The sequence below is a fragment of the Diadema antillarum genome, unplaced genomic scaffold (assembly GCF_040938485.1).
Source record: "Diadema antillarum isolate AM-2024a unplaced genomic scaffold, OU_Dant_1.0 seq00000169_RagTag, whole genome shotgun sequence".
Taxonomy (NCBI): Eukaryota; Metazoa; Echinodermata; class Echinoidea; order Diadematoida; family Diadematidae; genus Diadema; species Diadema antillarum.
The window spans coordinates 896,166-912,738 of NW_027271238.1; the positions used below are offsets into that span (position 1 = coordinate 896,166).

At 39.4% G+C, this 16,573-nt stretch overlaps 1 protein-coding gene across 1 annotated transcript in view; it reads left to right on the forward strand.

The window, feature by feature from the left end:
- Positions 1 to 16,573, forward strand: part of LOC139728182 (copper-transporting ATPase 2-like) — a 52,109-nt gene that overhangs the window by 27,858 nt on the left and 7,678 nt on the right. Inside the window, exons 9-17 of the mRNA XM_071639144.1 lie at positions 404 to 637; positions 2,807 to 3,056; positions 3,953 to 4,077; positions 5,746 to 5,895; positions 7,231 to 7,428; positions 8,751 to 8,936; positions 11,454 to 11,613; positions 12,473 to 12,637; positions 13,541 to 13,683. Of these exons, the coding sequence (XP_071495245.1) occupies positions 404 to 637; positions 2,807 to 3,056; positions 3,953 to 4,077; positions 5,746 to 5,895; positions 7,231 to 7,428; positions 8,751 to 8,936; positions 11,454 to 11,613; positions 12,473 to 12,637; positions 13,541 to 13,683 (1,611 nt within the window). The remainder of the gene's footprint in view (positions 1 to 403; positions 638 to 2,806; positions 3,057 to 3,952; positions 4,078 to 5,745; positions 5,896 to 7,230; positions 7,429 to 8,750; positions 8,937 to 11,453; positions 11,614 to 12,472; positions 12,638 to 13,540; positions 13,684 to 16,573) is intronic.

Genomic DNA, 16,573 nt, shown 5'->3' on the forward strand with positions numbered 1-16,573 from the left:
TGATTTCCACCGTAGGTCAGGGACAGTCCAGATAGTAGTGTTGATGTTCAGTCGTAAAAAGATAAGATCTCTCCTGACTGTCCGTGTGATGTGGGACCTAGTGTGAATGCGGGATAAAATTCACCTTGGCATATACACCATTGAAGTGTCAAAGGTCATTCTTTATTCACTACCTACAACGGTATGCTACTATATGGCATCTGCATAGCAACTGTTTCAGACCTCAGATTGTTATGATAGCGGTTGCAGTCACTCTAAACCTTTTGACAATGTATTCACACTTCTCACCAATGCAGTGTCTCGGAAACCTCAAATATAGCATGCAGCGGGTACTACGTAATTATTCAAATTCATGAAATTCTTCTGTCATGAATTTGAATATTCACACTTCTCACCAATGCAGTTTCTCGGAGGCCGATACTTCTACGTTCAGGCGTACAAAGCACTCAAGCATCGGACAGCAAACATGGATGTCCTGATCATGATGGCCACCTCCACTGCTTACGTCTACTCGGTCATCATCGTGATTGTCGCCCTCGCGAGGAAAGAGGAGGATAGCCCTATGACATTCTTTGACACACCTCCAATGCTCCTGGTATTTGTCTCCCTCGGGAGGTGGTTGGAGCACATTGCAAAGGTAACTTTGAATTTCCTGTATGTTGTGAGGAGGATATTTAGCAATATTAGCAGTAGAGGGCAGCAGACCAATTGCATTTGTTTTGATAGTCTTGTCTGCTATAGATATGGTCATTGCTCGTCTGGCAATTTTACCTGTGGTTATAACTCTGGATTTGAGAAATCCTTTGAATAAGAAAGAGATTTTTATCTCTGAATTCTTTGAAAGCAAAGTAAAAAAATCTGATCTTGGAGAGGGTGTATGTAGCATTAGTGCAACATATGGGCAACAATTTCATGTGTTGCAAATTTGGCAAATATTAATTAACTGCTATTAAGTGGGGAACCTTAAACCACTGAAAAATATTTGGTGTATTAAGTGTACTCGTAATGCATTGCATCAGCAGACTGAACTAATTAATGACAGAACTTTTAATGGTACTGTAAAGTTCCATGTATACGACGCACTATTTTTTCGTCGGAAAACAGGGAAAATCGGGGGTGCATCGTATACACGGGTACAGTCGAATCACGGGAAAAAATCTGTCATGTACACCCAATTTTATAAGGTCAACTTGGGGCCATGTATGCCCATCGACGTTTGGAAGGTAAGCAATCACTAAAACTTACGGATAAATGAGCGATTTTTCAATCTATGGACACACACAAAAGCTGCAAATACGGGATAAACTTACATCGGCCTTGTGCAGTAACGATGTATCAATCTGGCCATATAGTCTCCCATAGACAACACTGTCAACAGCTACCGATGTAATTATCAGTCTATCAAGCTACCAACAGCCAACCTAGTAGCTGAAATACGCGATGTACAGGTATCATTACTAAATTACCGATACCGTAAAACTTATCAATGTACTAGTATCAATATGGCCACAGACAAAAGCTGTAAAATACGGAGTAGGATCGACACTATGTCACCGTAATGTGAACGATGTGTGAAGCATGCATGCATATATCCATGGCGTTCGTTTGCTCTTCATGAGGCCAGGATTAGGATAGCATAGCTACACGTTGTAGCTAGCTAGCTAGCTAGCAAGCCTTTTGCAAAGTAAAGGCAGCAGCTGCACAGAGCTGAGGCTCTCACAATGGATTTGCGTGCACACAGCGATCGGATCGGAGCGCGCTTGCCCATTGCGCGCTGTGTGTGCAAGTCCATTGCTCTCTGTGTGCATGTGCTGAAATTAAAGCGAGCTGCCCTTTGCAAAAAGAGACACACATGTTACTGGTAATCCCTCAGGGCGAAACAACAGTGAGTGTAATTACCGAACGCTCCGTACGTCTCGCCGTACGATCCCTCTGTTACACTTGTTGATGTTTTTCATATTTTTCGTAATGAACCTTCCAGTTCGACATGCGTCAATATGCGAGACACCCTATGCTATGTATGATAGCAAAGATCGTACTGTACACTCATGAGTACGATATGATATATGTGTGAAACAATAGCAAGTGAGTACTGAGACAAGTCTCGCATTTTGCGTCTTCCATATTTTGCCGATGTCCGATGAATACCGTTAAAAGAAAGTATAAAAGGAAACGAAAAATAGAGCAAATACATGCTGCATTCTAGGGAAATTTTGAGCTGAAATAATATGTATGACACACGCAATATTTGCGTGGAAATTTTTGTGTTTTTTAATTTTTTATTTTAGGTCCAAAAGTAGGGGTGGGTCTTATACACGGGTGTGTCTTATACACAAACTTTACGGTATTCATTTTTTTGGTGATATGCAATACACCGCAAGGCAATGCAGGTTGACCAATAAAAAGACCATACAGAAGAAGCATACTGTATTCTGGAAATGCTGTTAAACATATTAAACTCATGTTTGTTTGGTGGATTTTTTTTTTTTTGCATAGTAAATGAGCTCCTTCTGTAATCTGGGCCCCGTTGCAAGAAAGTTGCAATCAATTGCAAATAATTGCTAATTTTGAAATAACCATTCTGATTGGCTCAGGGTCTGCCCTATTAAGAAGACCTGCATGCAACAATGATTTTGATTGGCCAGTGACAATCAGTTGCAAGTTGCGTTTAAACGCAAAGTTTCTAGCAACGGGGCCCTGGTGAGTTTATTCTACCATTACCCATGATATGACTTGTAGTTACGGCAGGCAATTTAAACTCATGGAGACCGATTCACATGACCAGTTCTATTTGTCTGCCACACAGGCCAAGACGTCCGATGCCCTGTCCAAGCTGATGTCCCTGCAGCCGGCCGAAGCCCTGCTGGTCACTCTAGGGCCAGAGAATGAGGTGACCAGTGAGCGACAGATCAACGTGGAGCTGGTGGAGAGAGGGGACAAGCTGAAGGTCGTGCCGGGGTCAAAGATTCCGGTGGACGGGGACGTCATCGACGGGATGTCGTCTGCCGATGAAGCCCTTATCACGGGAGAGTCCATGCCAGTCACTAAGAAACCTGGTAGGTGTGAACAAACTCTCCTGTCTGCTCCACGTTGACACGGCTTAACCTTTTCTGTGCCAGGGACTTTGGACAGTGTGTACAATATGCTATGGGTTTTTCTGTACCAATCAGTGCTCAAAGCATGCAAAGGATTAACTTTGTAGCTCTTGAAACTTCTGTGGCTGCCTGTGCACATTTTTGTGTATGTTTTGCGTGTGTGTGGGGGGGGGGGGCATGAGGATGTGTGAGTTTGTGCATTTTTTCCCCTATGGTTCATATCATCCCTGTCTCACGTTACTCTCCTTTTTTTATCTTTTTGGATACACCATCTGGGGGGCGTTTCATGAAGGAACTTGTCGGATAAAATGTCCGATAAGTCAATTATATCTGACAAGTTCAGAGGAATCAGCCAATCAGACTAAAGAATTTCTCAAAACTTGTCGGATATAATTGACTTGTCAGATATTTTATCCGACAAGTTCCTTCATGAAATGCCCCCCAGATTGATTTTTAGCGTGTGCTCAATTATGGTGAAATTATTCTCCCTCCTCCAGTGATTACAATTGTAGATGTTGGATGTTGCAAGAATCCTCTATGTGCGAAACAGGTTAATTTCCATGAGGAAGATTTTGAGAAGTTAGGAGCGCTGATGATGATGATAATAATGATGAAGATTGTGAATAAAAATCAAATGCCTGAACAGCGAGTGCCAAAGAACCCTATATATTGCAGTTACAGCATACATTCAAACACTAGATTTAAATATTTCAAAGGTGTTAATATACTCCACCTCATCCTTATTATTGTCAACATATCTGTTGTGAAAGGAGAGATGCCATGTATGGTAACTTTGCACTGACTGTATCATTTCTGTGAGGAAAATAAAATGGATTTGTTTTATTCATACAACCTAGGGTCAAAGGTCATTGGTGGTTCCATCAACCAGACTGGTGTGTTGATCATGGAGGCGACTCACGTCGGTAAGGATACCACGCTGGCACAGATTGTCAAGCTAGTGGAAGATGCTCAAACATCAAAGGTAAAGAAACGTGTTCCCATTAGTGATGCCTTCATGGTCATATCGTTAACTCCAACACAGAGCTTGGCATTGACTAAGTTGTGATATTCATCAATTTAGAATAAATATGTTCATTGCTTGTGAAGATGACTCGGTATGTATTTGTGTTTGTGTGAGTATGTGTACAGTATGTCCCCCCAAAAAAATTACAATCAGATTTTTGCATTGATAACACCCAATATAGTTAAACCGTTTAAATGCTACTTCAGGGTCTTAAAATATAACATCTTAGCTATATTTTGCAGAAAACCCCATTCAATTTGGTTAAGCGGTCACAGAGAAATGTGGATTGTTGTAAAGCATGTCAGAGTCTGATTCTTACAAGTATAGCACTTGGATGCACTTGGAACTGCATATTAATGTGCAAACACAATAGACAGAACTTGGAGGGAAGGGATTCCTGACATGCTCTACGAAAATCCTCTTTTCTCTTTGACCACTGAAGCAAATCGAATGGGGTTTTCTTTAAGATGTGGGCAATGAATTATAGTTTCATACCCTGAAATTGTGTTTGGATTGATCAATTATTTTTAAAGTTATCATTGCGGAGGGTACCTTTGTTATTTTTGGGGGGACATACGGAATGTCAGCATTATATTGACATATGTCATGGCACTGTGCTTAAAGGGAGCCAATCAGCAGACATTATGGTTCTTTGATTGAATCAATCTTCGTGCGCTGCCTACTGCAGTACATTTGAAAACCTGAATTAGTTCAGGCCTGCTGGAAAAATGTTGCTCGTCAGTGGACATGTCCATTGAAGTGAACTGTGGCCTGAATCCTATGCAAAGACTAGGAGGTTAGTCACATGATATCTTCTCATGATGGGGGCCACTTGCACTGTTTTGTGAATTTTCGAAGCTTTATAGGGATTCCCCAAAATATTTAGAGTCACAATACGTAGTCTTCCCCTGATACCGTCCCTTGAACTCTTTATGCGCCATGGTGTAAACCCCCTGTGTGCCGCTTTATTCTGAGACGTCAACGTCGTCATGCATGCTTTGGGATAACCTTTTGTTTTTCATATCTATGTAACTTTTGTAGATTTCTGTTAAGCTGGACATGTAGTGAGCAAAGTTGTGGAGAAAATCACTAAGCTTTGTTTTGATGTATTCATTACATGACCAATCTGTGACTGTTTTTCGTTCAAATGGCCAGTGGCTACATCATTGTAGAGGCATGACTTTTGGGCACAAAACAGTTACTGAAACTTAGAATTTCCTGCAAAATCCAGTAGGAAACACCACTTGATGGTCAATCCTCACATAAAATGCAAGCTATATGTGAGGGGACCAAAATCGTGAGAAACTCTTTCATTGTACTGTGACTTTCGGTGATTTATCGATCGGTTTGGGAGGAATTGTGCATTTGAGCAAAATATGCGAAGTTGGCATGTCGTCGACTGAGGCGAGTGTGCAAGCATGGCACATAAAGAGTTAAAGATGTAGGAAATTAAACTGAGGGAGGACAAAATGTTTGTGTTTTCGTGCAGAATGCTTTCGAAAGTGAGTTTAAATTTGTTACTTTAAGTTTGTGTAATGTATGCTTGTGTGTTTGTGTACTTACCAAAAGTGTTACTGCAACATTTTCAATCGTAACTCTCTACTGACTCTGATATATCACTCCCAGGCACCCATTCAGCAGATAGCGGACAAGATCTCTGGCAAGTTTGTCCCGGGCATTCTATTCCTCTCCCTGCTGACACTGGGCATTTGGCTGACCATTGGCTTCGTGAACGTCCAGCTCATCCCGATCTACAGCGTGCCATCGAATGAAACGGTGAGTAGGGGAATGATGAATCTTATGCTGTATGTTGGTTGATTGTGTTCACATAACTGTAGGATCCATTTCATTAGGATGTCTACAAAGGTATAAAATTGTAAGTTGCAATAAGAGCGTTTCTGTTATGACAACTTGAATACCATGCGGACTATTGGTTGTTTTTAGCTTCTGCCACAGTAACTGCAGTAATAATGATAATAATAATGATAATAATTTTATTTTCTATACCACAAATTGCAAAAAGCCTCTAAACAGTTTGGAATTTCAAAAATGTCCTAAGTTTGATGTAGTTTCTCCCTAGTACAACGTCTTTACACTGCTACTTGATACTTGGATGACATGTTCTTCTTGGCAGCTCACACAGACTTTCAAATAGATTCCCCCACAACTATAAGATCAGTCCTCTCAGGTACTATACCAATTGAAATCCTTCCAGTTTAGTCTGACAAAGGAATCCCATTTTCTTTGCTCTATTTCTCACAAAGGATCAAAAAAGATACATGTAACAAAGACTCAATGAGGGTTCAATGGGAATCTCCTCCATGTCAGTTGGTGTGACCTCTGACCTCTTACAAAATGCTAGCTATTTCTGATGGCACATTTTTCTTTAAAACTTGAACATAATTCTCATGATTATGCCTGCAAATCTGTTGATAATTGCTCTATAATGTACATGTAGCCATACAAAATGTGTGAAATAATGCTGTAATAACATGGTTTCAGTTGGGTAACAATGAAAATGCGAAGTATTAGCCAAAAAGGTTTGCTGGAAGTCCACAATCTCAGAGTTTACCCACTCGTGGTTGCTATGTAAATCTTTCATAATCGATTATCGACAAATTGGGCAGAAGTGATATTCACTGATCTTCCGCGCTGGAGTGAATGTCATGCAGCTTGTTGGAAAATAGGATTGCGAGGGCATGATCAATCATCACGGTATGTTCCACCCTCCCACAATGCCGAGCGTGGGTTTAATTGGTAGGGCTCTTCTGGAATAAAAGTTGTGTACTATGATTGAAAATTTTCTACACTTTTGATCTCAAAACACTCTAAAACAGCTCATCATCCTGGCAAATCGCGTCATCCACATAAGTTTCTTGGTAGACCCTTTTGATATATTGGAAGCAAGTTCCAAATGGTGGAGTAATTGTGAGTCCTTCCAAGAACTATGTTTGGCTTCAAATGAAATCAATCAAATGATGACATTATGTTCATTCACCTGATGTGATAATGATTACCACAAAGAGGATGGTGATAATGATAATGGAAATGATGATGATGACGGTGATGGTAATGACACTTTCTGCTATCATTAATTTCTTTGTCATTTAGAGCCCAGATGAGGCTGAAGCAATGCGGCTGGAGGCCATCTTCTCCTTCTCCTTTGAGCTAGCCATTGCCGTCATGGCGATCGCCTGCCCCTGCGCCCTAGGTCTGGCAACCCCGACAGCTGTCATGGTTGGCACGGGGATGGGAGCCAAGAATGGGATTCTGATTAAGGGGGGCGAGCCCCTTGAGATGGCCCACAAGGTGAGTACAGGAATGGGGGACTGTCACCAGTCTGATCTGTCACCATGTAAACATGACAAATTTGCAGATAATGTAGCAAAGAAAACTTTACTCTGAGGCGATTTTGCCAAAAATATATGAAATAAAATGTTTGTACAAAGCTCATGTGTTGTATCTTAAAGGGAACACATAGTTCTCATACACCTGCAGAAACTGAAATTTAACTCTTAAGTGGACACATAGCAATGTGTGATATAACACTGTGATATTAAAACACAATTTCAGTCGGGTGACGACAAAAACATGAACCAGGCACCCCAAAACGTATGCGAAAGTATTGCGATCACAGAGCATACCAGATTTTGGTTGTTATGTGATGTTTTATATTCACTTGTAATACATTAATTACATTATATCCAGCCATAGCAGTAGCCATCACATGAGAGTGAATTTATTCAGCGCTGCTCATCATGATGTGAATCAATACTACTGCTAGGGCACAGTTCTATCATCACATACTTGTTGCGTTCTACCAATGAGCCCACTGCTGAACTGGAAGGGCCCTTCCTAGGAATAAAAGCTGTGTACTAGGATTTAAGTTATCTTACATTTTTGATCTCAAAATACCGTACGCCAAAGCAGCTCATCATCCGCGCAAATTGCATTTGCCAGACAAGTTTCTTGGTAGACCCTTTTAATACATTGCAAGTAAAGTCCAAATGGTGGAAGATGAAATTTGAGCCCTTGTGAGATCTGTGTTTTAGCTTTAACTTTATGAAAACCTTTTTTATTTTTGTGAAGTCTGTTGCTGTGGTGTTTGACTGCATGTTAGCTTCAGAAGAAAAAAATCTAAAAACTCTCATACAAATGTTTAGTTTTCTTACCATGTCTGTGGTCATTGTTCTCTTTTTATGTTTAGAGAAATGGAAATTACCACACTTTGGTGAATTTATCAGGCTTGTTTTATTTAAAACATATAAACAAGCAAAAAAAAAAAAAAACAGGCACAAAGCCCAACCCACCGTATTCCTAGCTCAGTTCCAAATATTCTGATGGAAATGCAAAGCTTGTTAAAGTGAATCAAGTCATGCTGGCTAATGTTTTATTCTAATGAACTTTCAAAATTCTTATGTACTTGGAAAATGTACAATACGAGTTCAGGAATTACCAAGTATCAGCCGCCTAAAAAAAGCAACACACAATGTATCTCGACACTCAAGTATTTGGGGGATTGCCCGTACATAATATACTCGATAAATGACACAAAACAAAAGGAATAAGATGAATATGAGCAAGTTTCATTGTCAGCTTCCACAACTATTTGGTTTCCATGGCAATGACAGGTGAAAACCGTAGTGTTTGACAAGACGGGCACCATCACCCACGGCAAGCCCCGGGTCATGAGGACCAAGGTCTTCTCCACTGCGGCTGACATGATGACGGAAGAGGAGTTCCTCGCCATCTGTGGCACTGCGGAGTCTGGCAGCGAGCATCCGCTGGGAACTGCGGTCCTGAAGCACTCACTTGAAGTAAGATGCTACCTTGCATAACTCCTAAAGCAAAAAGTTTTCCTGAAGCACATCACAAATAACAGTGTTGATCGCACCTGATTGAATTCATTAATTTGAAGAATAATGACCATCATTGCATCGTCATCACGCAACAGTTATAATGATGATGATGAATAGAATGATGATCATCTTAATATCTTCCTCATCTTCTTCCTGAATGTTATGCACCTGTCATGATGACGTTTTATCATCATTGTCATTGTCATCATCTGCATCTGCATCATCATTATCATCACCATCATCATTTCATCATTTTCATCATCAGTCATCATTACCTCCGCCAAGGGAGGAGGTTATGTTTTCATTACCGTTGGTTTGTTTGTTCGTTCGTTATTTAGTTAGTTAGTTAGTTTGTCCGTGTGCAAAATAACTCAAAAAGTAGTTAACGGATTTGGATGATACTTGCAGGAAAGGTTTGGAACTACACAAGTAACAAGCGATTAACTTTTGGTAGTGATCCGATAATTTTTTTGGGATTTTATTAAGGATTTTTAATATTTTGGCAGGTAGGGTCAATGAACTTGGGAGTTCAGGCTGCGCGTATTTGAGGTTTGCATGCACGCACTAGGGTTTATGACGTAGCAAAGGCTTCTATATTGGGAAATCAGGCGACTTTCAGCACACAGTGCTATAAGTACGTATGGGTGGAAATCACTGATATCTCTCTGGAAGAACAAGATCAGTGGTGGAAATGAGCTTCATGCTTGGCGGAGGTCTGCGCTCTCAGAGTGCTTCTCTAGTTAGTGTCATCATCATTATCATCATCATCATCATCATCATCATCATCATCATTATCACCATAATCATTTCATCATTTTCATCATCAGTCATCATTGTCGGTGTCTTCATCATCATCATCATCATTATCATGTCATCATTATCATCATCGTTGTAATCATCATTGTTACAGCCATCATTGTCATCCTCACTGGCAGCACCAGCAGCCAGTATCAGCCTCATCCTGCTCATCAATCATTGTCATTGTGTTTATTTTTATCAGCAACCTCCATCATTTAGTGGGGCAGATATGTGAAAAAGATGCTCACATCCGGCGGAAAGTATGAAATTTTGCATATAGGGATATTTTGGGGCGCTGATTTCGAAAACTGCCGCACCCAAGAGACCTGGCCAGGGGGTCGGCTGCCGTTTTGAATTCCAATGTGGCCACTGTCAAACATTCCTATTTTTAGTTCTGAATGACATAAGCCATTGAAATATGATACATAAAAGCATGGTGATATGATGACTTCAGTAACAGACTTATTTGATATGTCTGACAGGCTGCATGGCAGCCAATTTGAATTTTCCTACATACAAAGTAGTTGTAATGCTGGAGTGTTGAAAATCTCTATCTTGGGTTTGTAAATTAGGCTACCTGATTGAGCGCATGTTTGTAACTGATTGAGTGCGCGCTGCTATATTTACATTGTGACTTCAGTGAAAGGTGCATTATGCTTCATTTTTGCTGCACTTTTTGGCATGCTCGTGAATGTTAGTCGTGATGTTTGTCTTCGCAGCAATATTGGAATTCAAAATAGTGGGCATTGCATTTGTCAGACACATCACATCATTCCATTTTTAACTCAGTATGTTAAAGTACTTGTTTGCACCTAATTTCAACATCACTCACCACTTAGAAGTCGAGATAGGGATTTTGAACATTTCGTCGAGGCGGCCATATTGGAATTCAAAATGGTGGCCATTTGATGTTTGTTAGACACTTCAAGTTAATCTGTCATCAAATTCAATATGTCAAAACGCTCTTGTGTACCAAATTTTGGTGCCACAGTTCATTCAGAACTGAAGATAGGGATCTTTAAATTTGTTTTGTGATAGCGGCCATATTGGAATTCAAGATGGCAGCCGACCCCTTGGCCAGATCTCTTGGATCCGGCAATTTTTGAAATCAGTGCCCCAAAATACCACTATGTGTAAAATTTCATACTTTCCGCTGGATGTGAGCATCTCGACCAATTTTTGCTACATATCTGCCCCACTAATTCTTAACTGTTTGTGGAGATGCAACCTTGTGCAAAAATTCAACTTCTTTTACATTTTGACCAGATTTCATCTGCAGGTGACATATTACGAAAGAAAAGAGTATCTTACATGTGATCAAAATGCCTCTGGGTGGTTAGAAATGAAAAAAAGAAAAATCTTTGAAAAGCAGTCATCTACATCTACGTTTTATTCATGATTTGACTGGTGGAGATAAAGATGGTAGTGTGTATATGTGCGGCTCCAAAACTTGTATGCAAATTAGCACTTTTTCCATTAGTTGATACCACACTACTTCCGTCCACTCCCCCTTCCTATTTCAGCCTTTCTCAGGACATATTTCATACCAGCTCATGTCATACATCAGTACAGAGTAAAGTGTGAATGGAGACACCTGTCAATCAATGATTGTTTTAGATGCACAATGCAGTCGCCATGTCAATCAATACTCGTTCTCTCTTTCCCCTCTCCGTCCAGATGTTGGGCGCCGACCGCGTTGGACGCTGCGCAGACTTCAAGGCGGAGCCCGGCTACGGACTCCGCTGCACCGTCAGTCAGGTGTCGGCGATGTTGCAGAATTATCCCACGGTGCCAACAAACCTTGCCAATGGTACAGCAGACCACAAGAGGAATGAAGGTACAGAGAATCTTTCACATCTCAGTGTGGGAAACGTTGCTCTTCTTACATGGAAACACATGCCTTATGATTGGAGATGTCGGCCGTAATGAATATAATACCAATGACGATGATTGTGAAGCTCTTGTAATCAAAGTGATGATTATGATATGACAGCTGTTGTAGTTAAGCCAAAATGTAGGGTTTGTTAGGAGTAGGGTGGGTAAAAATTCCCTGGATCCTAATCCCTCATAACCTCACCTTTAAATCCTCTTAGGAATTGGCTAAATAAACATGGTAGATTAGAAAACATGATACATCAAGGTCCTTTTGTTTGTTATCTTTTGGATGTAGTGTTCTGATAACGATTTGCATTTGATATTTGTCAAATATGTGGAAAGTTTGTTTTAATGTTTTAATGTATTTATGATATTTTGATAATATTTTCTGTATTCTAACAAGGCAGAATGATCTCATGTACCACACTCATGAAGGATATCATGGTTTAGGAATATGTGTTCAGTCATCATCCTGTAACACTGATTCCATCCTGATGCCTAGTATAACTGTGAATTCAAAATATATCAGAAATATGCCTCCCTCAGAAAAAGTAATGAAGTACACACACACTCATATCAGCTTGCACATGCACAAGAAATCTTAACATTTCAGTGTTACTGACTCCCAGTGTCACTCAGGTCAAGGTCACTGGGGTCAAACCTCATCAAAAATAGATTGACAGTTGACATCTCACTAATAGTTTTGTCCTAGAGATGTTTTTTTCTTTGAACTTGCATGAGATAACGAAGGGAATTGTGCAGAGAGATTGTTCCAGAACCAAATACATGTAGGAAATACTGCCTACTTTTTGTCTTACCAGCTGCAGGGATCGAAACGGTTACCAAGGCTACCAAAGAGTTTACAGTACTGATCGGAAACAGGGAATGGATGAAGGAAAACGAGCTGGAAGTGACCGATGAGATGAACGAGGCTCTGATGACCCATGAGTCTAGGGGCCAGACAGCTGTTCTTGTTGCAATCAATGGTGTGTTTCCATAACCCTTGTATCTCCAACGACAAGACTGTAATATATTTGGTAGCAGAAGAATATAGAGACTGTGATACTTAGAGGGTTAATGGTAATACCTATCCTTAGAATGAAACCTTTTGTTGAATTCTTGTCAAGATCTTGAATAGAGATGCTTTAAAAATAGAATGAAAAGTTGACAATGTCTTGCTGAATGATGCTATGAAGTATTTCTCTGATGCAGCAACGAAAATCATGTTTAAAGTATTTCTTGTTCTATCCAAGCCATGCTTAGGAGGTCAAGAAAAGTTCTACCAATAAAATACCAAGGTGTGAATTCCTCTAAATAATGGAAGTGATGTCCAGTCCTCAATACTGTATACCAAGTATAACAACATTATTTCATATCTTGGGTCACTATGGCAAAGTGGACGTAGATCTGGACTTTCAAACAGGAGAATCTCGAAATTCAAATCCAGTCCTATGCTTGCATCTTTCTTTTACCCATAATAACCCCCATGACCCAGATGGAACACAGGTGTGGCAGAATTGGGGTAATGATAGAAAATTAACTGAAGACTTTCATGCATCACTTACATGAAAGTTACAACTTTCTGTTTGGCTGTTTTAAACTGCTCTTCTAAAAGATTATTTGATTTTGTAAAGTCTGTGGTTCGAGAAGTCATTGGAGACTAGTGCTAACTGTGCATTGGCCTATTGGAAGGGGTGAGGGAGGGGGAAAGTTTAAGATGGGACCAACTGAAAAAGAACTGCTGAAACTGAAGGAGTCATGCTTTAAATAGGAAAACAAAACAAGAGATAGGATTACATAACACCTGTTGCATTATTGCATGAAAATGCTGAATATGAGAGGACCGCAGGAAGACATGCATGATTAAATATGCCTCGTATTTCTCACAGGTGACATCGCTGGTATGATTGCCATCGCGGACACGGTCAAACCGGAGGCCAAGCAGGCCATTCAGACACTGAAGATGCTCGGACTGGACGTGATCTTGCTGACCGGAGACAACAAGGTCACTGCTCACGCCATTGCCAAACAGGTGGGTAGTTTTTGGTAGGCCAGAGCAGCTGTTGCCAGTGTTCAATAGATGTATTGACTTTTTTTTTTGTCATTGGTCACTATTGATGTTGGTGCATATTCATTCATTCATTCATTCATTCATTCTTTCATTCATTCATTCATTCATTCATTCATTCATTCATTCATTCATTCATTCATTCATTCATTTATTCATTCATTCATTCACCCACTCATTCATTCATTCATTCATTCATTCATTCATTCATTCATTCATTCATTCATTTATTCATTCTTTCCATTCATTTCATTTTCAACTAAGAGTGTCAATGTACAAGACGTTAATTCATAGCATGAGAAAAAAAATGATATAAAGATACATATTCTCAATACATCAAAATGTGATATAAACACAGTGAATTGAGGAAGAAATATTGAAAAAATGTGTTGGTACTGTTAACTGCATAATGTTGAAAATGGAGGGGAAGCTAACAAGCAGAGCTTGTTTTAGGTTTTCCCTCCGAACTTATTATTGGGTTTGGTTTGTGGTAATACCTTAGTAGTATTGTTGTTGTTTTTTTAAAGCAATCAATGTGCCTGACCTTGAAGGAAATGAAATAGTAATGAGTTAATCAAATCCAAATTAACGAATGAGCATATTCAAATTATAATATTCTTCCTTCGAGTTTTATTGCAGCTGATTAGCAAATTGCCCCTCATCGATGTCAATAAGCACTGAATTGATCAGTGTTTTAGTAGCATCCATGACAAGAGAAATCATGGACATACGTGCACATACTTGGGCAGGATTTGAACCTATGACCTCCTGATCTCTGGACAGGTGTCTTATCCACTAGACCACAGAGCTTCTGCGTGATAGCTAGCTAGTGCTGGTTCACATCCTTGTCGTTTGCAGTGGGTGCTGCGTAATTATTCAAATTATTTATGTTGATGTGGGGCAATTTGCTAATCAGTGGCAATAGAAACAACTCGATTCAAGAATTTCATAATTTGAATACGCTCATTCGTTAATGACGATATGAAAATGCTGGAAAGTTAACCAACTGCATTTGATGATTTACTTCACAGGTCAAAATGCATGTAAATGCTTTTAAAAAAAAATATATACTTAGAAAGTCCCTATAGAAAGTGACCTATATTCTAATTGATAAATCTAAATATATATAGACACATGACAGACATATGAAAGAATTAATTCATTGGTAAGTAGATAAATGAATAGATAGTGGGTCATTTACATATATTTCAGCAAAACTTTTAAATATATTTTGTTCCATGCTCACTTCCTGTTAGTTTTTGTGTCATGTCTCATATAGATCAGTGTATCTATGTATAGAGCTTTGAAAACTTGACACAGTTCAAGGACTTGTGTGTGTGTGTGTGTGTGTGTGTGATTGCATGTTTGTGTGTATCTGGATGTGAAAGTTGTGATGAATGCTGGACAGAGTGTAACCAGGGAGGTGGGAAGAGACAAAGAGATTCCACACCTCCCATCCAAGTTTGAATGACTGCCAAGTTTTCCGGCTCCAAACTTTAGCACCCTGTGGTTTATGGCACCAGCTGTTGATGCTATATATGCACGTCATAGAACAAAAAGATGAGAAATAGAGTAGGTTATTCAGCTGAAGGAAGCAATGATGACTAATGATGGAGAAATGTATGCTTGTATAACCCATCAAATTCTGACAGAATATTTCTCTAGAAATTATCTGCTTGTCATCATTAATATGGCACTTTTGAATATTTCTGCATATCCTATATTAGAGCCAGAGTGGAAAATTTGAATAGGTTATATTCATTAAATCTGCACAAAATCAGAAAAAAGCCTTACGAAATTGCCATTGTGGTACAGTAACATTACCTCTGATGTTTTTCGACATGTTGCCAATTTAGGTATCTGTCAAAAAATTAGGAATTTAAAGCCTTTTGATAACTCTGCAACTGAAATAAACAGCAGTATATGAAACAAGAAAGAAGACTGAAAAGAAGAGAAGTTTTTGTTTTACCTCATTAAGTACAACAATGGACGGTAAACATTTTTATGAAACAGATACAGCACCAAACCACAGAAATTTTGTTTCTAAGACATTATTGGTTAAATCCAGTATATTAAAGACATGTTATATGCCCTGTCTCATCATTGCTGCCCACCCTCATGTGTTATTAGAATACACAATTTTCCGGACTTTTTATTACCCATTGGCCATCAATTCATTAAACCCTTACTGCACTTTGCTTGCAGATGGAGTGCTTTCTTTGTGGAATGGCACAGACATTTCTAAACTAATTGTCAAGGAGTGGAGATAATGTAAACCCCTTACTAAATCCCTATTGTGTCCTTATCTCCATCCTGTTGGACTGAGACTCATTGCTACACCTGAGTGTGCTTGCTAACTTTACAACAAGGTTAAGTTTGGATGGATTACTTAATTCTGATGAAAAAAACTTGGCAAGTTGTGCTAAATGCTGGGGCACATAGAGGGTTAAGAGGCCAAAGGGACTTTTGTTTTCTTGATGTTAAACATGTGGTTGGTTGATATTGGCTGAAAATAATTGTGCACAATGCCAACTGATATACTTTGAATTTGGGAAATTATAAAAAAAAATTGAAGGCTGTTGAAATGTAGAATGTGTGGTATTTCCAGTAGTGACTTGGTTGGAATGTTTAATCCAGTTAATTATATATTTCATATGAAAACAACAAGTGGTAAAGCATAAACCTATTTTTTTTTTTAAAAAGACAAAAACAGACAGATGGTGTCAGGCTTTTCAGTGACTAATGGGTTAAAGGAGAATATGTGCAGAACTTTTCAGACATGGTGACAGGAAAAGGGCCATTGCCTGTTTACTCCAGGGAATCTTCTGGTAGTGTTACGATTTATTAGTTGTAT